This window comes from Pleurodeles waltl, chromosome 5 (assembly GCF_031143425.1).
Source record: "Pleurodeles waltl isolate 20211129_DDA chromosome 5, aPleWal1.hap1.20221129, whole genome shotgun sequence".
Lineage (NCBI taxonomy): Eukaryota > Metazoa > Chordata > Amphibia > Caudata > Salamandridae > Pleurodeles > Pleurodeles waltl.
Window position 1 is genome coordinate 698,447,933 of NC_090444.1, and position 24,894 is coordinate 698,472,826.

General features: G+C 45.4%; 1 protein-coding gene across 3 annotated transcripts in view; it reads left to right on the forward strand.

The window, feature by feature from the left end:
• SCAF8 (SR-related CTD associated factor 8) overlaps positions 1–24,894 on the forward strand; it is a 1,507,655-nt gene that overhangs the window by 130,406 nt on the left and 1,352,355 nt on the right. For all 3 annotated transcript variants that reach the window (XR_011203719.1, XM_069234634.1, XM_069234635.1), the window contains exons 6-7: positions 16,433–16,528; positions 18,476–18,606. Coding sequence is in view for 2 of the 3 variants with exons in the window: in XM_069234634.1 (XP_069090735.1) it covers positions 16,433–16,528; positions 18,476–18,606 (227 nt within the window). In the remaining variant the exon portion in view is untranslated. The remainder of the gene's footprint in view (positions 1–16,432; positions 16,529–18,475; positions 18,607–24,894) is intronic.

A 24,894-nucleotide genomic window follows, 5' to 3' on the forward strand; every position in this document is an offset into this window, starting at 1 on the left:
TTTTACTAAATTAAATGTGTTGCCCTATGATGAATATTTGTTGAACAAATTAGTTGCCTATTTAGTCATTGATAGATTGAGTGACACACAACCTCAATAAAATGAATTTTTGTTCAGCCAGTTTAGGAAATTTTATTGAGAAGTTTAGGTTAGACACAAACCTGTCTGTTTGCAGTAAGAAGTGAGTCCGTGTCAAGAGGAATCAAAATTTCCCGTCCCTTGCTTTACCTCGACAAATCTTTTTCTGATGTGCGTCCAGTTGATATTAAACAGGACCAATACTGACACACAGCAGTAATTTGTTAAGTTAGGCCCAAAATGGTTCATAATTATCTCTGGAACATAGAGTGCTCTTAGACCCCTTCTTATTTCTGCCAAATTACTCTGTCCATTTAACATTTTGTAACCAACCTTGAGCTTTCTCTTAACACATTTTGATTTGCTGGAAATGATTTCTCGGTGTTAAAACCTGGTAAAATTTTTATTAAATAAATGAAGGATTAGTACTAGACACTGAGTGAGTGCAAGTGGTGGATAGTTCATAACTCGTTATGTTCTTTCTTAAAACTGGCCTGGAAAAAATGCTGTTTTTTTGTGTTCTGAAATGACCGTTTCTGAGGCCTTGGTGTTTTTTGGGTTACTTGTTTTTTTTGGGAGAATAACATGCAGGCATCGTTTCACCTGGAGTTTCACTGCAAACTTTTGGCTGCTTTGAATTATAAAAACAAGGCAAAATGTGTGTACAGTTCTCAGCACAGTTTAAGGCTACACCATTTCAACTCCCCTGTGGTGTTCCACAAGGGTCGCCGCTCAGCCCCACTTTGTTCAATCTTTATTTCGCTCCTCTGGCCAAACTAGTTTGCTCTTTTGGCTTCCATGTGGTATCCAACTAGACGATACTCAGTTAATCATTCCAGTGAACCTGAATTGGGAGGAGGTGGCAGACATATTCCAGGATTGCATGCGTAGGATCAAAAGCTGGATGAGCCGTAATTGGCTCAAAATTAATGGAGACCAGACTGAAATTCTTTTTTTGGAAATGGACACTAGTCCATGGAGCTCACGCTGGTGGCCTACGTCTTGCAATGATTGCCCAGCCCCGAGTTTGTCGGTCAGGAATCTGGGTATCACATTTGACAGAACTCTATCTTTTGAGCAACAAGTTAACCAGATGGTTAAATCATGTTATTGGTCTATGAAAATGCTAAAGAAAGTATTTCCTTTTCTTCAGGAGGAACTTAAACCAACTGTTGTTTTAGCCCTGGTCATTTCTAAATTGGATTATTGCAACACTCTTAAGCTGAACATTAGCAAGGCTGCCCTTCATAGACTTCAGCTCATTCAGAATGCGGCGGCTCGCCTGGTTCTGGACCTTCCTCGCACTGCTTCTGCAGTTGGAGCCTTAGACTTCTCCACTGGCTACCTGTCGAAAAACTAATCAAATTCAAAACACTGTGCCTTACATATAAGGCCTATCACCAGGAGGGCTTCTCTTACTTGAGCTCTGTTCTACATCCTTATCTGCCATGTCGTCAGCTTAGATCGGCTAATTTGCAGCTGATCTCTGTACCCTGCTACCACCGGGCTTGATTTTGTTGGGGTGGGAGGGGGGGGGGGTGTAAGCCTTTTCCATAGTGGCTGCAAAACTATGGAATACTCTCCCATCCTATATTAGGCTGGAGGAGACATATCTCCGCTGTAGGAAACAACTTAAAACCTTGTTGTTTTCACGTTAGGCAGTATGTCTCCCCAAAAGCTCTCTGCGATTTTCTGCCTCGATCTGGTTCCCCCTGATTTACAGTCTTTTTCTCCCTAGCGCTTTGATCCTACGCCCGGAACGCGCTCTATAAATACTACAATACAATACCACTTCAGCAGGTGTTGTACAGTTGCTAAAGCAAATACAATTGTTACCAGTTAGAGATGCTGTGCAATGTCACAACTGTTAGAGCGGACAGAGAAAAGGCCTGAGAGGATTTTAAAAGTGCCAGCATGCAAAGTGCTGCAGAATTGTTTCTTTGGATTTTTCCTAAAGACACAAGGAAATAAAAGAGGATTCACTGTTGTGCAGTTTGAATTTTCTTCAGCCCTTAAAATCGCCAAGATTCATCCAGTTGAAGCCTTTTCTAGTCTAGCCTTTTGGTCTTAGTGCCTGCTAAAGGACACTTGGTTAATTTCCTCCAAAGAAGTTTTGCCTTGTAGTTGCACATACCTGAAATGTGGAGTCATGAGGTTATGTTGTGTGAGTTCTCGGATTAGCCAGTAACCCCTGTTCTAGTTTGTGTGGTGAGGGATTACTACACTTTTTTTTTATTGTAGGTACTTGGATTCAGGGTCTCCACGCTACAAAGTACTGCAGTTTTGCACTTGTATTCATAAAGCATAAAGTGTTGACATCAAAACATATTTCTGCATTTTTGTATTGCATTATATCAGAGCACCTACAACTCATAGCTGACCTTATTTTCTGCTCCAGAGTCAAGTTTTCCAAGGAGTAATTTGGTTGACCAGTTAGAGCGCACCAGTAGTGGTGGCCCTAGTGCACCTTTTATGAAAGATAGAATCACTCATGGTTACTACCCATCAACTAATTGCCCCAAAATAACCCTCCTAGAAAAGGACAGCTTGTTCAGGAATGGCCCAGGCATGATCAGCCTTGAAGACCAATCCTAAGCACCAACATAGATCTAGTGATATGATCAACCTGTCAACTGGCAACAGGTAACATCATAGACAGTCTAGGACCATTGTGTGACTCTTTTGTTGTTAGTTTGTTTCTGGCCAAATAATGTTTTGATTTTTAGGTGTTTCGTCAGAGCCAAGCTGGTCTTCTGGTAGTATTTTTTTAAGCAAGCAGAAAGGTGTGGAAATTGGAATTATTAAAGAAGCTCATAGGATTAGTTAATGTATGGCCGAGTGACTCTGTACAAGCATCATCAGTGGTGTATGTTTTGATTCAACCATCTGAGATCTTTCATGTTTCCACCATCATACAAAACATCTGACTTCCCATTTTGTAGCTCCATCCCCAGATAGCATTGTTATTTCATTTTATTGAAAACTTTTATGAAGCAGAAATAGTAGCCCCAGCTGGCATCAGGAGCCTTTGTGTGCGGTCATAGGTATGTGCAATTTAATGAGAGAGTTTGGATGTTCATGGTGTAGAAATTGCGGATAGCTGAGAGAAAATACCTTAGTAGGCCTACTTCAAAGGAGAAATTGGGTACAAGAAGGGCACCCAAAACCACAGACTTTAGAACACTTCTGGAAACAAGAGGAACCTCTGCATGGAGAAGAGCTGAAGAGCTGAGGAAGAAGAGCTGCCCTGCATGTGACTGTGCTTTGTAGAGCTATCCTGCAGTTGCTGCTTCTGCCAGAGTAAGAGGGCAAAGACTGGACTTTGTGTGCCTTCATGTTGAGAAGAACTCTCCAAGGGCTTGATTTAGAGCTTGCCTTCTGTTGTTTGAAGTCTCAGGGACAGCAAAGACTTCTCTCTGCCAGCACCTGGAGACTCTGGAGAGACTCCTACTCTGCCCTGTAGTGCCCATCCAGTTCCTGGGACCCTTAAAGGAGAAGCTGGCAGCCTAAAGAAAAGGAAATCCATGCATAGAGTGCCAAGATCGACGCAACTCTGATCTGCGGCTGAAGAAACAATGCGCCGCCAGCTTTGTGGCTGAAAATCGACATTCGCTGGAAACACGACCGAAGAATCGACCCACAGAGCAGGAGAAATGACGTGCAGCATCGCTGACGGAGGCTGAGAGATCGCAACTCGCTCTGTGTGGTTTTCGGATCATCATGTGGCTGGCTTTCCGACTCAAGTAGCACTGGGCGTGTAAAAACAACGCAAGGCCTGCCCGGCTAGTTAATCTGCCATCATTCTGCAGCCATTTGTCATGCCCAGTGACTTGTGATTCCTGCAACATCATAGTTGATAGACTAATGGACCTACTGACAACAAAACTGGAATCTTTAGTTTCTACCTTCTCCTATTAGCTCAGACGTTCTAAGATTGAAGAAGCTGGCAATAACTTGAAGTACCAATTTGATGTGCTGGTACACAAAGGTTTTAAAAGGTGGGGTTCTCTGGTTTCAGGCCCTACTCTGTGGAGGGCTGATTCAAATTTTTTGATCACTCCGGTTGGGGGAATGGTACTTTCTCTCAGTCCAGGCACTATCTTGCACAAAGTCAGCACAATTCTTATGCATCTGCAATCTTGCAACCTGCATGTCGTACCACCTAGGGCCCTACTGTTGCAAGGGGCATGTCCTTTGTGGCGATGAGACTCACTCACCAATTTTAGTAGCAGGGCCTCCTACTATGGTAAACAGTACAAATCCAACTCCCCTTTTAATAACCCTTCATTCAGTGTTGCGCCACATAACCTAGAGCTTCCTCCTTCTGCCATGTCCTGTTATTATATTGGCTAACGTCCCTGAACTGGCTCCTAATGCTACTAAAAGTTTTGGACAGCTTAAAAACAAAGTGATGCACTGGTTACATAACCGACTGGGCCATAGTGTAACTCTTATTAAGGAAATCATTATGGCCAGGATAGTTCCATCAGTTAGGTCTCACCCCAAGACTTTGGATGGTGACTGTAGTTGGATCATGATGCTGTTTGGTTTCTTAGTTAAAATATTCCTGGCCTCACCAGTAAGGATAAGGCCTTTTATGAATTTGTAGTTAATTTTATTTTTGCATGTTTACAAGAGACTTTTTTTTTTCTTCCCCCGAACAGTTTTGTTATGCATTCCCTGCTGCTCCATCTGTTTAAGGTAGTGCAAGGGGTGGGTTTCTTTTTCCAGTTTCATTAACCCTAGAATGTACAGTGTCCATGATATATACTGGATCACCTAATTTGACAGCAGTTTTGGTGAAATTTCCCAGTTCTTAGCTTAAGTTAATTTTTATATTGCTCCCTCCTTTCCTGGAGCTCCTAGTCAAGTAGAGACCTTCAAAGGTTTTTTTGATTCCCTGCCTAAATCTTGTTTGTAGAAACATTGTGTTCTATTTGCTGAATATTTGAATGTATACCCTTGTATAAAACATTGTGTTAATCAGCCCAGTGACAGCGCTAATTCCTTGGTAGATTCTTTGCACTTTGTAATTCCTTTATAGATTCTTTGCCCTTTCTACATACTTCAGTGTAGGACTGTATGAATTCCTTCCTGACTGAGTCCAATTTGGTCTCTACTTAGGCCCCTGTTTTTGTGACTTTCTTGAAAGGATGTATTCCTACTTTTACTGGTTGAGGCGCAAGTAGTGTTAAAGACTTTCTCTTTTCTCTTGAATGAATTTTTAATAAAGTCTGAGTTTATATTGAATGATCACAACCCCTTACCAGTTACTCTTTGTTGGATATTTCGTCATAAGCGCTCAGTACATTTAGCAACATTTAGTGGGAGTCTTTTCTCACCAGGTTGGTGTTTGATACAGTGCTCTCTGCTCCCTTAAGTGTTACACATATGTCTATTTAGGTTATGCCACACCAAGATTGATTTGTGCTTAAATATCACTTCTTCTGCTACTGTTATTGTAAATAATTTTATTGTAATTAGCTGTAACATACTATCGCATGGGCTCTCATTATCCTAATGCGGCTGCTGGATTAGGGTGGCAGCATCACCTGAATTGTGGGGACCTGAGTCCAGTACCACACCATGTGACAACTGTATGCCTAATCAGTTGTCGGCCAGCTAGCAGCACCTCCTCGATGCCCAAGAGCAGGGACGATTTGTGGCAACCGGGCGCATGACATAATGACTTCTCTGGGAAATCGTGGTGATCATATCTCATCCTTTTCTATCGGTTACATTAGTCTCACACATGCAAAGACCAGCAGAGGCAGAAAAGGATTCAGTAAGATTTTTTTGATCTGCATCCCAGATAAAATGGCATTAAATGCAATAAAGAGAATGGTTAAACATACTAGAAGCAAAATGGTAACAAGGCAAGTGATACACAGGAAAGTCCCACCATACTGTCACTATGCACATTAGATGCGATTCCTATCGAAGCTATGTTAGAGAACAGCAGGATAAGTCCTAATTTGCGCTTCAGGATTCGACATCCCTTATACCTGAATATGACAGTAGCAAGGAAGCCTGTTGTCTATAGAGACACCATCTCCAGGTAGGCCAGGGAATCGATAGTCTCCGCAAGCAGCTGTAATGAAGTCAGTCGGCATGCGGTTGCAGTCATCTGGCTGGAACCTCCCTCTAACTTGCATGTGACAGGCAAAATGTTTTATAATAAACCTGCTGATGATCTGTGAATTGTCCCTACATAAGGATACGTGTGTTTGTGAATGTTGGAGGCACAGCGTACGAATGGTGCCAACAGTCTTATCTTGCTGCAGCCTTGAGGAAAGCACGGAGTGAAAAGAATATTGTTCTAAGAAATGTAACGCTTTCCTAGGCAAAAGAACAACTAGATTAAGAAAATAAAACACCACCACGAATGTGGCCGATTCTAAAAGAACAAAATAAAGCAAAATAAGATGTTACTAGGCTAAAGGGCACAAGCAGCAGGCCTAGTTGCTAAAATAACTTGCCCAGAGACATCACTAAAATGGCTATACAACAATACATTCCATTCTAACAAGTAAAAGAAACATAAAAAATATTAAACCCTTTTAATGGTATGATAAAATTTGTATCTGATAGAGACTTCTAGCTGCAGCTTCCTTACCTTAGAATTCCCTGGCGTCGGCTTCGAATCCGGAGACGACGTCGTTCGGATCCGCGTGCGTAGACCAGCTCCACGTGCGTCGTCTGTGTCGTTGGAGTCATCTATGACGTCAAGGTTGTCTATATAGATACCGTCTCGGCATGCGTACGTCAGTTCTTTTCCTTCCGCGCCGGTTAAGCGAAGTTTTGGAAAGAGCTACCCTGCTTCGACGGTTTGTCGACGCTTTTTTGACTGTTTGGAGTCATGTCTTCGAGAAAGACAGGATTCAAGCCGTGTGGTGCGTGTCATCGCACCATGTCGGTGACGGATCCGCACCGAGTTTGTCTTTGGTGCCTGGACAAGGACCACGATTCCACCTTGTGCTCCGATTGTTGGGCCATGGCGCCGAAGGCCTTGAGGGAGAGATGAACAAGTTACTTACCTTCGGTAACAAGGTATCTGGTAGAGACTATCTAGCTGCAGATTCCTTACCTTAGAATTCCCTGGCGTCCGCTTTGAATCCGTAGTTTTTTCTGAGCAGTACCCTGCGCGCGTGCCATTGGATGGCGTCGTTTGGATCCGCGTGCGTCGACCAGCTCCGCGTGCGTAGTCAGCGTCTGAGTCGTCTATGACGTCACGGTTGTCTATATAGACGCCGTCTCGGCGCGCGTACGTCAGTTATTTTCCACACCTTCCCGCGCCAGAAGCACAGAGTCATGGAAGAACCGACCAATACACTTTTAACCTCTTTGACTGTTTGGAGAAAAACACTTTCATGCCTGTATGAAAGGCAAAAGTTGCCAAAATGAAACATATACATATTGTAGGAAGTTGGCTCGCTATGCACTATTTCAAAGTAAGGAATAGTATGCACAGAGTTCAAGGGTTCCCCTTAGAGGTAAGATAGTGGCAAAAAGAGATAATTCTAATGCTCTATTTTGTGGTAGTGTGGTCGAGCAGTAGGCTTATCAAAGGAGTAGTGTTGAGCATTTGTTGAACAAACACAAGCAATAAATGAGGAACACACACACAGAGACAATTCAAGGCCAATAGGTTTTTGTATAGAAAAATATATTTTCTTAGTTTATTTTAAGAACCACAGGTTCAAGATTTACATGTAATACTTCAAATGAAAGGTATTGCAGGTAGGTACTTTAGGAACTTTGAATTAGCAAAATAGCATATACAGTTTTCACATAAATCACATATAGCTATTTTAAAACTAGACACAGTGCAATTTTCAACAGTTCCTGGGGGGAGTAAGAGTTTGTTAGTTTTTGCAGATAAGTAAACCACCTACAGGGTTCAAGTTTGGGTCCAAGGTAGCCCACCGTTGGGGGTTCAGAGCCACCCCAAAGTTACCACACCAGCAGCTCAGGGCCGGTCAAGTGCAGAGTTCAAAGTGGTGCCCAAAACGCATAGGCTTCAATGGAGAAGGGGGTGCCCCGGTTCCAGTCTGCCAGCAGGTAAGTACCCGCGTCTTCGGAGGGCAGACCAGGAGGGTTTTGTAGGGCACCGGGGGGGACACAAGTCCACACAGAAAGTACACCCTCAGCAGCACGGGGGCGGCCGGGTGCAGTGTGCAAACATGCGTCGGGTTTGTCGTTGAAATCAATGGGAGACCAAGGGGTCTCTTCAGCGATGCAGGCAGGCCGGGGGGGGCTCCTCAGGGTAGCCACCACCTGGGCAAGGGAGAGGGCCTTCTGGGGGTCACTCCTGCACTGGAGTTCTGATCTTTCAGGTCCTGTGGGCTGCGGGTGCAGTGTCTTTTCCAGGCGTCTGGATCTGGGAGTCAGGCAGTTGCGGTCAGGGGGAGCCTCGGGATTCCCTCTGCAGGCGTCGCTGTGGGGGCTTTGGGGGGGGGCAACTCTAGCTACTCACGGTCTCGCAGTCGCCGGGGAGTCCTCCCTGAAGTGATTGTTCTCCACAAGTTGAGCCGGGGGCGTCGGATGCATAGTGTCAAGTTTCACGCTTCCGGCGGGAAACGCAAGCTGTTGCAAAGTTGCTTCTTTGTTTCAAAGTTGCAGTCTTTGGTGAACAGAGCCGCTGTCCTCGAGAGTTTGTGGTCCTTCTAGGTGCAGGGCAGGCCTCTGAGGCTTCAGAGGTCGCTGGTCCCTGGGGAGAGCGTCGCTGGAGCAGTGTCTTTAGAAGTGGGGAGACAGGCCGGTAGAGCTGGGGCCAAAGCAGTTGGTGTCTCCGTCTTCTCTGCAGGGTTTTTCAGCTTAGCAGTCCTCTTCTTCTTAGGTTGCAGGAATCTGAGTTCCTAGGTTCTGGGGAGCCACTAAATACTGAATTTAGGGGTGTGTTTAGGTCTGGGGGGTTAGTAGCCAATGGCTACTAGCCCTGAGGGTGGCTACACCCTCTTTGTGCCTCCTCCCTGAGGGGAGGGGGCACATCCCTATTCCTATTGGGGGAATCCTCCAAAATCAAGATGGAGGATTTCTAAAAGTTAGTCACCTCAGCTCAGGACACCTTAGGGGCTGTCCTGACTGGCCAGTGACTCCTCCTTGTTTTTCTCATTATCTCCTCCGGCCTTGACGCCAAAAGTGGGGTCCTGGCCGGAGGGGGCGGGCAACTCCACTAGCTGGAGTGACCTGTGGTGCTGTAACAAAGGGGGTGAGCCTTTGAGGCTCACCGCCATGTGTTACAGTTCCTGCAGGGGGAGGTGTGAAGCACCTCCACCCAGTACAGGCTTTACTAGCCACAGAGTGACAAAGGCACTCTCCCCATGTGGCCAGCAACATGTCTCGAGTGTGGCAGGCTGCTAAAACCAGTCAGCCTACACGGGTAGTCGGTTAAGGTTTCAGGGGGCACCTCTAAGATGCCCTCTGAGGTGTATGTTACAATAAAATGTACACCGGCATCAGTGTGCATTTATTGTGCTGAGAAGTTTGATACCAAACTTCACAGTTATCAGTGTAGCCATTATGGTGCTGTGGAGTTCATGCATGACAGACTCCCAGACCATATACTCTTATGGCTACCCTGCACTTGCAATGTCTAAGGTTTTGCTTAGACACTGTAGGGGCATAGTGCTCATGCACTTATGCCCTCACCTATGGTATAGTGCACCCTGCCTTAGGGCTGTAAGGCCTGCTAGAGGGGTGACTTATCTATACCTGTAGGCAGTGTGAGGTTGGCATGGCACCCTGAGGGGAGTGCCATGTCGACTTAGTCTTTTTATCCCCACTAGCACGCACAAGCTGACAAGCAGTGTGTCTGTGCTGAGTGAGGGGTCCCCAGGGTGGCATAAGATATGCTGCAGCCCTTAGAGACCTTCCCTGGCATCAGGGCCCTTGGTACCAGTGACAAGGGACTTACCTGGATGCCAGGGGATGCCAATTGTGGAAACAAAAGTACAGGTTAGGGAAAAGAACACTGGTGCTGGGGCCTGGTTAGCAGGCCTCAGCACACTTTGAAATCAAAACTTAGCATCAGCAGAGGCAAAAAGTCAGGGGGTAACCATGCCAAGGAGGCATTTCCTTACACACATGTTCACATAGAAACATATATACACACATATGCACAAGAGAAAAAATGTCCCCAGAGCGGGTAGGATTGGGTGCGTGTAAGGAATCTGCAGCTAGATAGTCTCTACTAGATACCTCGTTACCGAAGGTAAGTAACTTGTTCATCTGATAGAGACTTCTAGCTGCAGATTCCTTACCTTAGAATAGATACCTAAGCTATAACCCATGGTGGTGGGTCTGAAGGAGATGTTTTTTATTTTTATTTTTGTTTTTTTTTAAACTAGGAGGGAAAAATGTCCCTCTCTTCTCACCTGGCTATCCAGGCAGTAGTGCTTCGCAAACGTGTGTAAAGAAGCCCACGTTGCGGCCTGAAATATGTCATAAAGATGGCTCTTTATATAGTAGACCAAAAAGAGGTACTCTGTGCAAAGAGACCCGGGAAAACCCAAAGGTATCACAGGGGGACACATGACAACCCAAAAGTTCTTTTGTGGTAGTGTGGTTGAGCAGTTAGGCATATCAAAGGGTAGTACTAAGCATGTAAAGCACATATATAGCCTCTAAGGGAGACACACACAGTTAAGAAATCCGTCCCAAATTTATAAAAAAATAACACAGACTTTTATATAAATTTGGATACTAAGATCACCGGAATCTGGTGAGTACTTTTCAAGTTAGGAATTTATAGGGTTTTAAAAAGTGAACACTTTTGTGCATTTTTCTGCAGCTGCAATGCCTCTCGGAAACATAAACGGCAAACAGGTACTTAACAGCAACTTGCAGTACCAATCTTATGGACATAAGGTGAGTACAGGGCAGGGTCCCTGGCCACACCAACAGGACATCTCGGGCAACACTGGGGCAGACTGGTGCAGTTCAACATCAGGTGCTCCGTGTAGGTCTGTGGGGATCGGTCCAGTCACAAAGATGCTGCATAGTTGGACTGAGAGTCCAGTCCGGGTGCACCACTGAGGGTAGGTTCAGTTCTTGCGATGCTCGAGAAAGCAGGGACCCCAGTGGTCCTGTTCTCAGTCCCGGGTGTCTTGGTGCAGAGGTGGTTTGAACCGTCAGGTTTACAGTCACTGGTGGTGGAGTGGGCCCACAGAAACAGGCTGCAGGTGTGGACTAGGTGCCCAGTCTGGCTGAACCAACAAGTGGGCTCGGGTCTCACAAGCCTAGGGGGGTGTAGGGACACTAGTGATCCTGTTCTTCTATGTCTGGGTGCAGTGGACCGCTGCGTCTTTGTCACCGGGGGCGGTCGAGGTGAAGGGGAGACTGCAGAAACAGGCTGCAAATGCTGTCGGGGGGGGGGTCCAAAGAGGGCACTCGCTTGGGAGTCATCTTTGGAGTGCCCAAGGACCATGCTGGCACCGTTGGCCCACTTCAGCTTGGGCTAGGTGGCTGGGGTGCAGTGGTTCTGTCCGGCATCGGGTTTTTTGGCAGACCTGGTCCTTACAGTAAATTCTCTGGGTGCCTGCAGATGAAGGGAGACAGCTCATCTGCTTCAAGGGCTTTATTCTTGGTGATTTGCAAAGCACTGGCAGCTCTCCCGCTTTCATGGGTGCTGCAGCGGCAGGACAGGTCAGTTGCTGCTCGAGGGTTAGGTGCAGCTGGCAGGGTTGGTGCCAAGTCTATAGTGCTCCTCTGTTCTTGGGTTCAGCAGGCTTCTTGCCAACACCTAAGTTTGTGTTCAGCAAAGATCTGTTTCGTGGTATCAAGAGGTCCCGTAAATAGTCAATTTAGAGGACGTTAAAGGGAGTGAAGTGTAGTAGCCAATGGACTACTTAGCCTTTGGGTCACTATGCCCCCTAGATGACCACTTCCTTTGGGGAGTGGGCTTCACCCTGTCTCAGAATTCCTAATTCCTCAACACACAAGATGGCAGAATCCCTAAGGCTGTGTTCATTTCAGGATGGTCACCCTAGGGGTGTGTCCAACCTGGAATGCAACACATCTCCTGCGTAGCTCATTTTCTTGCGTGTCCAGCTGCCAGATGGACCTGGGTGTTGGCATATTCCTCTGAGGAAGGAGAGGTCTGCATACCAAAGGTGGTGGGCTTCTTTGAAGCCTCCTGCCTTGGAATGCAGATTTGCAGGTCATCCTTTTGGGAGGGATGTGGCTTTGTTTCTGACCTCCCAAGAGCTAAGACTCTTACCACTGGGGGTCAAAATCTCATCTGTTGGTGGCAGGTTGTCTAGAACTAGTCATTGAGCCCATCAGCAGTTGGTAGGTTTTCAGGGAGCAGCTTTCAGGTGCCCTCTGGGTGCATGTATTAATACATCCATCACTGCAATCAGTGAGGGTTTATTAATACGATATTTTTTATACCAAACATCCCTTTTCAGTGAAGCCATCATGTAGCTGGGTATTGACCATTGTCCAGCACATGTATTTGAAATGTCTTCCCTGTTCACTTACTATGTCGAAGAATCAACAAAGACATCTGCAAGAGCAGATATACCCCTGCTATATGTCCACATATATAGTATAATAATGCACCCTGTCTTCAGGCTGTAGGGCCAGCTGTATGGATGACTTACAGATATTACATGCAATGTTTTAGGGACATGGCACACAGGCTGTGTGCCATGTCTTGTTTTCACTTTTGGGCACTACCTGTCACGCAGCCTGCATTAGCAATATACCTGAGGTTGGTGCTGGGTCTTAGTGACACAAGCTGTGCTGCAGCTCTTAGGGACCCTCTGCAATGCCTAGGCCCTATGTACCACTTACTAGGGACTTACAAAAGGTGGTACAGGGCCTGGCCACTTGGGTATCAAGTGACCAGGTGTCTAGGTTTGGGGAAGGAACACTGTCACTGGGGACTTGGTTAGCAGGAACCCAGGGCACTTAAAAGTTGCATCAAAAACTAAGCAAAAAGTCTGAGAGTACTGCAACCCGAGACCAGCTTCCTACAAGGGCTTTTTGGTTTGGTAAGTAATTAAAATGTAACCGCAGATGCGCAATGTTTGGTACCAATGAATGCTTATTAGAGGTTCAATCATCTAAGTTTCCTTTAAGTTTGAAGCTTGGGAAAGTATGAGTTAACCGAAGGAATAGAATATTGAACCTCAAAATTCTCATGGCATTGATGGAGGTTACATTTCCCTCAAGTGTTAGTGAGAGTTCTGTATCCTTGATGGTACTGAAGCTCTTGACACTGCTAGCACTGATGAGTGCTTCCAAGATCGTTGGGTCACTAGGGCATAAGGATTGGTGATAGCTAACATGTTGAAAGTTGTCTATCTTAATTTGCAGGTCATTGCAGGGAATTGAGTTATTTGCTGCTAGGAGGCAAGTCCAAGTGTGCCGTAGTCCGTGGGTTTCCAGTTTCTTGATTATCTGATTATTGGCAGCGTAATTATAGCAAGAGAGTTTGAATGTTTTATGTCCTTAAGAGGGTCCTGGTAGGTAATGAACAATTAAAGAGCAGCAATGGTGACTTGTGAGACTCCTGTTTCATGGCTGGAAGGTGAGGATTATATAAATGGCTGGGTGATTTGATAGCTCACTGCAAAGAAACCATATAAGCCATAGGTTGCCTGTAATGTACCTGTGAACGTAGCTAGAGGTCTTAGGACTTGTTTCAGGATGTTTTGTTTTCCAAGGTTATGATCTTGACTCGGTATAGTGGAAGCCGATATGATTGATGGCCGTCCCTAGATCAGTTGTTTTGTAATCAGTGAGTGGTATCTTCCTAGTGGTGTATCCTCTGTTAGACTCTGAATACTAATGCCATTTGTGAACTGGATTTGATTTATGGTGAGATCATTGACAAAAGGCAGATTTATCTCCTGAGCAGCTATGAATATGTACTTTTTACAATCTTATTCAAAGATCAAAATAGCCATTGTTTAAATATTTTGAAATATCAATATTTATTAAAGCACCTCTAATCAGTTAAAATAAGCGAAGGGTTGCCCCATAATTGTTGTCGCGAGTGGGGAAGATTTTTTTCATCTACTCACGAATGCTTAACCTCCACGGTGCAAAGGTTGTGTGTGTAAGTGGACATGAGATTATTACAAATAATGTTCTGGCTGAGAATCTACAACAATCTTAATCTCCCTTCACCTCTACCCCACTAGGATCCAGAGCTACAAGCAAACATAGCTATACTAGGGGTCTGTGAAATATGCATGTTTTTCTAGTGTAGTTACAGAACAAAATGCACAAAATACAAATCTGGCATTTAGTGCTAAATTGTAGCTCAAAATGTTTCCAGGAATTTGCACTCAAAAATGTGCAAAAAACATACATTTGCGTTGCTCTGGCGCTCTCATGATATAATCTTCACCTGACTAGACTGCAAATTATGCATTGTGGTGTAATTTAGGGAATTCTGTGTAACTTGAAATGTCTGATTTTACTCAGACGTAATCAAAGTTTAGGTTTATTTTAGGAGTATATATTTCTTTATTACTGTAGGTGGCAGTACAACAAAAATGCATTTACTGTCATAGTTATTTTATAGTACTTCAAGGACAATCTGCCTCACAGTTTACTAAATTTATATACATTTATAATACAGATAACCTTAAGATTTGTAACTGGGGATGGAGAAAATTGCTGGCTGTGCATTTCCTTTCAAGGTTTATGAGGACATGCTTTTTACACCTTGGCCTAGAACACGTGTAGTACTTATTGTTTCAAGACTTATGAGGTTATATGTGACACTTCGTAGAGACATTACTCAAGACTCTCTATTGTGTCACATCATCTGTTTTTCTTTTTTTTATTTAAAGAAGTCACATGTTCTGTGTGGGTACTAACCTAAAGGTTTTCTGGTCTTTCTAGCATTTTGGTTTCATTTTCAAATGTATTGCTCACTTTCTTTATAGTATATTCCCTGCACTTTTATGTGTGGAGCTCAAAGTATTGATTTTCAAGGAATTTCAGTCATTTATTATTTGATAATACTGTTTTTGTGGCAGCTCTCCATTCCTACCATTGGGTCAAAATGATAACCAGAGGATCACAGGTCCTGGTATTACCTGGATAAAACAGCAGAGTTGCTTATAAGTGTGGTGGGATCTCTCAAGCAGAGGAGGAAGAGGAATAATGAAGGGACAGATTCTAAAAGTTGTCTTGTTCAGGTGCTAAACAACATACAAGTTAGAATACATGTGCCCAATTGAGGCCCAGGGAAGTTCTATCAATTCCATATTTTCAGGATAACATCCACCTATGTAAATTTCTTAATTTGAAGATCTTTAGTTTATTACTGGGTTGCTCCTTATTTAAGATGTTCCTGCAAATCAAATTCTGCCTCGGCCCTAGCAGTGTCAGTTCAATTTTTCTTGCCATGCACTGTCTGTGGCCACATGTGTAGTAAAACATACATTCTGCTAGCACCAGACTCATTCTGTGAGTGGGGAAAATGCAAAGTTTAACTACAGGGTTTTAAGAATCCTGTTTGTAGAAGTTGGCATTGCTATGTTGCTTGCTATTTTCCTTTCTTTGATATTTCTTCAGTTGAGTATTTTCATAAGATTTCACAGTGTTAAAATACACTAATGGTGCCATTATATTGACTGCATTTGCCGTAGTCTGTCTTCTGTCCCTAGCAAACTCCTACCTATTTCACTGTCCATGTTTAACTTTAAAAAAAAAAAAGAAAAAAAGGAACTATAGCTGGTTCCAGCCTATTCATTTGAACATGACCTTGCCACAAACGTGTTTACACACCTTTGTAGCACTGTTGTTTCCAGGTTCATCATTTGTTAGCGCAGTAACTGCAGGTTGGGATAGTGGAGAGTGTGGATTAGGACTAACAAATTACTCTAACTTTATTTTCCTTTGTGAATGGATTGCTACAAATAGCATAAGATGAAGTAGAAACAAGTGTTGTCTGACCTGTTTTCAGGCACATGAGTTTTGTGGGCCACTCTTCCATTGAATGCGGAGTCTAATTTTAGTTACAAAATAATTTGTCCACTCACGGAAGGCTATGCACATCTCCATTACAATGTATGAGCGATTTGAGATTGATTTTCAGTTATTTTGTTGACGAGGATTCTGCGTCAGTTTTTCATACAAATCTAGGGTCGTAGGATTATGTCCCTGCAAACAGGAAGATTACCTTAATGTCAGTTTATTGGATTGGAGCCTCTGATACGTGCTCAAATGTTTGACAAGTAGCAATTGTTTGGTTTGCATTTCTTAAACCTTTTGCGATCTTCATCATTGCAGTCAAATAGATTGAAACAAGGTATAAGTTCTGCCTGAATTATTGTATTTGAGTATTCCTTCTGGTTGTTCTTATGCAATTTTCCACGTTTGTTTGCAGGAAGGCGGTCTGCTCAGGTGGTTAAGCATTGGGTTCGGAGTCAGGAGTTCCAGGGAACAAGTCCTGGCTCTCCCCTGACTCCACACATTATCATGGGTAAGTCCCAGTCCTACTGCATTAGGTTCACAATTGTTGGCTGTCAACAGCTTGTGCACAATGCATGGGCATTTCTACTTATACATATAAGTAAAAATAATGCTGGAAATTAGCCAGCATGATGAATTAACTATTTCCAGTTTTCTTTAATACAGTATTTTAAAATGGGAAAACCTTATAGTAAATGTAATGAGTCTTAGGAAATCTTTCTTTTTACCTTGGAACATTCTGTGTGCTGAACCAGTTAGTTCAGGTGATAAGAGTAAGCTTCCAGAAATCAGTGAAAACGCCTGTGCAGATTGTCTAGAAGAAACAGAATTCATTCTTCTGCATAAGCAAAGCAGTCCCAAACTAACCAAAAAAACATGAATGCAGCAATTTCAATTTGTCGGTTTCAATTCATTCCTTTCCCCCCGTTAATCTGTATCAGTCCCTGCCCATCACACATTAACCAAATGCTAAATCCGACAGAATGTTCCTCAAGTAGCTTTAATAAAAGTGATCAAACCTTTCCTATCTTCAACTGACTTATACCTTGTGTTCTGATCCTTGGTATTCTTCTGAGTTGACTATGGCAACATGATTTTCACTGGAGTCCCAAAACTCTTTCTGACCCATCCAGGCACCGTCCTCTTGTCAGCTGCTCGGTTGGTTGGGGGACACACAAATTAAACCAGATAATCCCTGTTTTGGGAGACTTGGTGTTCACCATCAAGGCCAGAATTAAGTTTAATTGAGCATGGATATGCTTTAAAGTCCTTCACGCTCTTAATTTCTTGTTTCATCCTATCTGTGCTCTGTTTCCCCTCGGGTGTTACTTGAAACTAATTTCTCTTGCTCTTCAGCTCCTTCTATTAAAGGTAACCATCTTAAATATACTAGTTCCATTATACCCCCCTTCTCCATCCCTCCCAACTTCCATTTCTTTCACAATTTTTGCCTTCAGTTTAGCCCTGCTGCGGCTCCCCAGTCCCCCCACCTGTCACTCACTATTCTAGATGAGTGTAGACACACACTTACTGTTAATCACTTGAACACAATCTCCCACACCTGCTCTTCCACATACTGACTCTTACCACTTCACACACTCACAATCACTTACACTCATAAACTTCCATATACATGCACACTGACACCTTCTTCTTTCACACTTGTGCTGGTATCCTTCTTGCATCTTCTAGAAACAGAGTCTAGGGGTCCAAGTTGTGGGGCATAGACACTTTACTTGTAGGACGAAGTAGGCACTCCTCACCCAGTTACTAACAGTCAAATTGCTTTTCCGCAATATGCAAGGATACTAGCACTGCATTAGATGTTTACACTTTTGTGTAACTCATCCCTAAAGAATGCAGCTCTGATATTGACAACAAAGCCCATTAAAGAGAGAACCTCAAGTGGTTTGAAAATATTTCAATCCCAGTAGGGGACATAATCATACAAGACTGCCCTGAAACGTAAAAGAGCAGGGCACATTATCTTCTTAAAGCCATGCAGAAGATTTTTTCCCCACAGGTGTGCTACACAACCCTCAGCCCAAATACTGTACTCCAGGTTTCTGTAGCCTTTCCTATGAACAATGAAATAAGGATCATAGTTGTGCTGAAGTGTTTTTTTGGATACTTTCAAAATTGGATTATCCACTGCCAATTTAAACCGTTTAGGTCGGCTGTAAGTGAGCTGGCTCACCCATTGTTCCCTTGCACATGTACACTATTCTCTTATTGCTCTCTGAATTCCTTTTCCTAATTATTGATCAGACACATGAATTAAATGACAGATTATTGGAGAATTAATTTAAGCTTTAATTTTGGACTTTTGGAGAGGTAGTTTAAGCGTTATGTATAAATGTCTGAACCGTTAAGAAATGTAGTTCATGCTCAACATACTTTTCGTTGTTCAGTGTATTTTAATCTTCTATCATATTAAATATTTTTTTTATATTGTTAGGAACACCAGTAACCCCTGTCCCACAAGCGAACATCTCTGCAAATATGTCCGACCCATGGGCTTCACAGATGCCCAATTCAGATACGCTGACTGCAGTAGCACAAATCTTGCAAAGTCCGCAGGGCCAACAGGTAAAACCAACACATCTACACAATTTAAAAAATACAATTGTGTGTTATACTAAAATATTTTTTGCAAACTGAGAATGAAATCCACCCTTATTCATAAAGTTTCCTACCAGGACTGGTTTTAAACGTTTTGTGTGTAGCAAAGTGTTTGTAATTTTGAAGATCATGTCACTGGAGATTTTAAGATAAAACAGTGAAATATTCTATTCTCTTCGTTCGTAGCATGCAACAGCCCCTTGCCAAATGTTGGCTCAGATAGTATAAGAAGACTTTGACTTAAGCTTTGAAAATGTCTTTATTCACACGAGTCTCTTGAGCAAATGTTGTTTATTGTTAGGCTGCTTAATAATTCTAATTGAGCTTTGTAACCTTCCATCCAACTAGCCCCATTTCCATCTTGTGATGACACATTTTCAACAGTATGTTAAAGGTCCCCCAATGATGCCATGGAAGGACTTTTGATCATTACTGATTTGAATTGTGCTTTTTTGGTTAAGTGTTTTCTTTTGTGCTCATGGATCTTTACTTATTTACTTCTCTCTGCTTTCTAATTTTAAAGAAACTGGTGCATTCCGCAGAGATGGTTTTTCAAAGTGAAGAGACCTTTCACCAGCTGTAACTGCAAGACTTTCTGGAGCATGTTTGATGGCATGTGTAGCTGTAGATGCACATGTTTTACATAAGTCTGCAATCTGGTTTTAGTCTCGGAGTGTTACAAGTTGTTTTTCTTCAAAGAAGTCTTCCCAGAGTCACGGGATCGAGTGACTCCTTCTCTCTGTGATATTGCTCATGGGCATCCCGTCCTGTGTTAGATGGTTTTCTTTCCACCGTCTGGTTCGGACGCGTTTCCTCTCGCTCCGGTATATCTTGGTGTAAGGAAATGCCTCCTTGGCATGGTTACCCCCTGACTTTTTGCCTTTGCTGATGCTATGTTTTGAATTGAAAGTGTGCTGAGGCCTGCTAACCAGGCCCCAGCACCAGTGTTCTTTCCCTAACCTGTACTTTTGATTCCACAATTGGCACACCCTGGCATCCAGATAAGTCCCTTGTAACTGGTACCTCTGGTACCAAGGGCCCTGATGCCAGGGAAGGTCTCTAAGGGCTGCAGCATGTATTATGCCACCCTAGAGACCCCTCACCCAGCACAGACACACTGCTTACCAGCTTGTGTGTGCTAGTGAGAACAAAATGAGTAAGTCGACATGGCACTCCCCTCAGGGTGCCATGCCAGCCTCTCACTGCCTATGCAGTATAGTTAAGACACCCCTCTAGCAGGCCTTACAGCCCTAAGGCAGGGTGCACTATACCATAGGTGAGGGCACCAGTGCATGAGAACTGTGCCCCTACAGTGTCTAATCATAACCTTAGACCTTGTAAGTGCAGGGTAGCCATAAGAGTATATGGTCTGGGAGTCTGTTTTACACGAACTCCACAGCACCATAATGGCTACACTGAAAACTGGGAAGTTTGGTATCAAACTTCTCAGCACAATAAATGCACACTGATGCCAGTGTACATTTTATTGTAAAATACACCACAGAGGGCACCTTAGAGGTGCCCCCTGAAACTTAACCGACTATCTGTGTAGGCTGACTGGTTCCAGCAGCCTGCCACACTAGAGACATGTTGCCGACCCCATGGGGAGAGTGCCTTTGTCACTCTGAGGCCAGTAACAAAGCCTGCACTGGGTGGAGATGCTAACACCTCCCCCAGGCAGGAGCTGTAACACCTGGCGGTGAGCCTCAAAGACTCACCCCTTTGTCACAGCACCGCAGGACACTCCAGCTAGTGGAGTTGCCCGCCCCCTCCGGCCCCGGCCCCCACTTTTGGCGGCAAGGCCGGAGAAAATAATGAGAATAACAAGGAGGAGTCACTGACCAGTCAGGACAGCCCCTAAGGTGTCCTGAGCTGAGGTGACTCTAACTTTTAGAAATCCTCCATCTTGCAGATGGAGGATTCCCCCAATAGGATTAGGGATGTGACCCCCTCCCCTTGGGAGGAGGCACAAAGAGGGTGTACCCACCCTCAGGGCTAGCTCATTGGCTACTAACCCCCCAGACCTAAACACGCCCTTAAAAATTTAGTATTTAAGGGCTCTCCCTGAACCTAGAAATTAGATTCCTGCAACTTACCTGAAGAAGAAGGTCTGCTGAGCTGAAAAACCCCTGCAGAGGAAGAACAGAAGACACCAACTGCTTTGGCTCCAGACTTACCGGCCTGTCTCCTGCCTTCCAAAGAAACCTGCTCCAGTGACGCTTTCCAAGGGACCAGCGACCTCTGAATCCTCTGAGGACTGCCCAGCTTCAAGAAAGACTAGAAACTCCCGAGGACAGCGGCACTCTTCACCCAAGACTGCAACTTTGTAACAAAGGAGCAACTTTAAAACAACTTGCGTTTCCCGCCGGAAGCGTGAGACTTGCCACTCTGCACCCGACGCCCCCGGCTCGACTTGTGGAGAACAAACACTTCAGAGAGGACTCCCCGGCGACTGCGAGACCGTGAGTAGCCAGAGTTGTCCCCCCCTGAGCCCCTACAGCGACGCCTGCAGATGGAATCCCGAGGCTCCCCCTGACCGCGACTGCCTGCTTCTAAGAACCCGACGCCTGGTAGGGACACTGCACCCGCAGCCCCCAGGACCTGAAGGATCCGAACTCCAGTGCAGGCGTGACCCCCAGGAGGCCCTCTCCCTTGCCCAGGTGGTGGCTACCCGAGGAGACCCCCCCCCCCCCGCATCGCTGAAGAGACCCCTTGGTCTCCCATTGTTTTCTATTACAAACCCGACGCGTGTTTGCACACTGCACCCGGCCGCCCCCGTGCTGCTGAGGGTGTACTTTCTGTGTGGACTTGTGTCCCCCCCGGTGCCCTACAAAACCCCCCTGGACTGCCCTCCGAAGACGCGGGTACTTACCTGCTGGCAGACTGGAACCGGGGCACCCCCTTCTCCATTGAAGCCTATGCGTTTTGGGCACCACTTTGACCTCTGCACCTGACCGGCCCTGAGCTGCTGGTGTGGTAACTTTGGGGTTGCTCAGAAACCCCCAACGGTGGGCTACCTTGGACCAAAAACTCAAACCTGTAAGTGATTTACTTACCTGTGAAAACTAACAATAACTTACCTCCCCCAGGAACTGTGAAAATTGCACTGTGTCCACTTTTAAAACAGGGGTACCAGTTACAAGGGACTTACCTGGATGCCAGGGTGTGCCAATTATGGAAACAAAAGTACAGGTTAGGGAAAGAACACTGGTGCTGGGTCCTGGTTAGCAGGCCTCAGCACACTTTCAAATCAAAACTTAGCATCAGCAAAGGCAAAAAGTCAGGGGGTAACCATGCCAGGGAGGCATTTCCTTACAAACACCATTCGCAGAACACCATAAACAAAACCGCTTCCATTTTAATGTACTCATAGCTCCCACATGGACAAGTCCACACTGGTACACAACGCTATTGGATCTATCTGCAGAATGTCTTATGCCACCCTGGGGACCTCTCACTCAGCACAGACACACTGCTTGCCAGCTTGTGTGTGCTGATGGGGGAGAAAATGACTAAGTCGACATGGCACTCCCCTCAGGGTGCCATGCCAACCTCACATTGCCTATGGCATAGATAGTCACCCCTCTAGCAGGCCTTACAGCCCTAAGGCAGGGTGCACTATACCATAGGTGAGGGCATAGGTGCAGGAGCACTATGCCCCTACAGTGTCTAAGCCAAACCTTAGACATTGTAAGTGCAGGGTAGCCATAAGAGTATATGGTCTGGGAGTCTATCATACACGAACTCCACAGCACCATAATGGCTACACTGAAAACTGGGAAGTTTGGTATCAAACTTCTCAGCACAATAAATGCACACTGATGCCAGTGTACATTTTATTGTGAAATACACCCCAGAAGGCATCTTAGAGATGCCCCCTGAAAACATACCCGACTTCCAGTGTGGGCTGACTAGTTTTGCCAGCCTGCCACACACCAGACATGTTGCTGGCCACATGGGGAGAGTGCCCTTGTCACTCTGTGGCTAGTAACAAAGCCTGTGCTGGGTGGAGGTGCTTCTCACCTCCCCCTGCAGGAACTGTAACACCTGGCGGTGAGCCTCAAATTCTCACCCCCTTTGTTACAGCGCCCCAGGGCACTCCAGCTAGAGGAGATGCCCGCCGCCTCCGGCCACTGCCCCACTTTTTGCAGCAAGGCCGGGGGATATAATGAGAAAAACAAGGAGTAGTCACTGGCCAGTCAGGACAGTCCCTAAGGTGTCCTGAGGTGACTCTGACTTTTAGAAATCCTCCATCTTGCAGATGGAGGATTCCCCCAATAGGATTAGGGTGTGCCCCCCTCCCCACCGGGAGGAGGCACAAAGAGGGTGTAGCCACCCTCTGGGCTAGTAGCCATTGGCTACTAACCCCCAGACCTACACACATCCCTAAATTGAGTATTTAGGGGCTCCCAGAACCTAGCAAGATAGATTCCTGCAACCTGAAGACGAAGGAGGACTGCTGACCTGAAAGCCCTGCAGAGAAGACTGAGACACCAACTGCTTTGGTCCCAGCTCTACCGGCCTTTCAACCCACTTCAAGAAAAACTGCAACAGCGACACGTTCCCCAGGGTCCAGCGACCTCTGAAGCCTCAGAGACTACCCTGCATCTAAAAGGACCAAGAACTCCAGAGGACAGCGGCTCTGCTCCTAAGAAGAAACAACTTTGCAATAAAGAAACCAACTTTAAAGGACTGCACGTTTCCCGCCGGAAGCGTGAGACTTTCCACTCTGCACCCGACGCCCCCGGCTCGACCTGCAGAGAAACAACACTACAGGGAGGACTCCCTGGCGATTGCGACCCTGTCAGTAGCCAGAGTTGACTCCCCAGAGGCCCCCCCCCCCCCCCAGCGACGCCTGCAGAGGGAATCCAGAGGCTCCCCCTGACCGCGACTGCCTGCTTCCAAGAACCAGACACCTGGTAAAGACACTGCACCTACAGCCCCCAGGACCTGAAGGATCCGACCTCCAGTGCAGAAGCGACCCCCAGGTGGCCCTCTCCCTTGCCCAGGTGGTGGCTACCCCGAGGAGCCACCCCCCCTTGTCTGCCTGCTTCGCTGAAGAGACCTCAGGGTCTCCCATTGAACTCCATTGCAAACCCGACGCCTGTTTGCACTCTGCACCCGGCCCCCCGTGCCGCTGAGGGTGTACTTTTTGTGCTGACTTGTGTCCCCCCCCGGTGCCCTACAAAACCCCCCTGGTCTGCCCGCCAAAGACGCGAGTACCTACCTGCTGGCAGACTGGAACCGGGGCACCCCCTTCTCCATTGAAGCCTGTGTGTTTTGGGCACCACTTTGACCTCTGCACCTGACCGGCCCTGAGCTGATGGTGTGGTAAGTTTGTGGTTGCCCTGAACCCCCAACTGTGGGCTACCTTGGACCCAACTTGGAACCCTGTAGGTGGTTTACTTACCTGCAAAACTAACAAACACTTACCTCCACCAGGAACTGTTGAAATTTGCACTGTCTAGTTTTAAAATAGCTTATTGCCATTTTTGTGAAAACTGTACATGCTATTTTGCTGATTCAAAGTTCCTATGATACCTAAGTGAATTAACTTTCATTTAAAGTATTGATTGTAAATCTTGAACCTGTGGTTCTTAAAATAAACTAAGAAAATATATTTTTCTATACAAAAACCTATTGGCCTGGAATTGTCTTTGAGTGTGTGTTCCTCATTTATTGCCTGTGTATGTACAACAAATGCTTAACACTACCATCTGATAAGCCTACTGCTCGACCACACTACCACAAAATAGAGCATTAGAATTCTCTTTTTGCCACTATCTTACCTCTAAGGGGAACCCTTGGACTCTGTGCATGCTATTTCTTACTTTGAAATAGTACATACAGAGCCACCTTCCTACAGTGTTCATCCGCTTGCATGTGCTCCAGAACAGGTTTTACCGTACCTTCTCCACCTGGCGAAGTCTGGTCTCGCCCATGCTTCCATTAAGGTCCACTTAGCTGCTATCTCCAGATATAGACGACCATCTCTCTGGTCTCATCGACTGATAAAGCAGTTAATGAAGGGCTTATTCTGATCCTTTCCTTCAGCCAAACGACCTCCTCCATCTTGGCAACTGAATACAGTCCTAACTCAGTTGATGGAGCCATTCGAACCTATTCATAAATCAGACATTAAGGGCCTGATTCTAACTTTGGAGGACGGTGTTAAACCGTCCCAAAAGTGGCGGATATACCACCTACCGTATTACGAGTCCATTATATCCTATGGAACTCGTAATACGGTAGGTG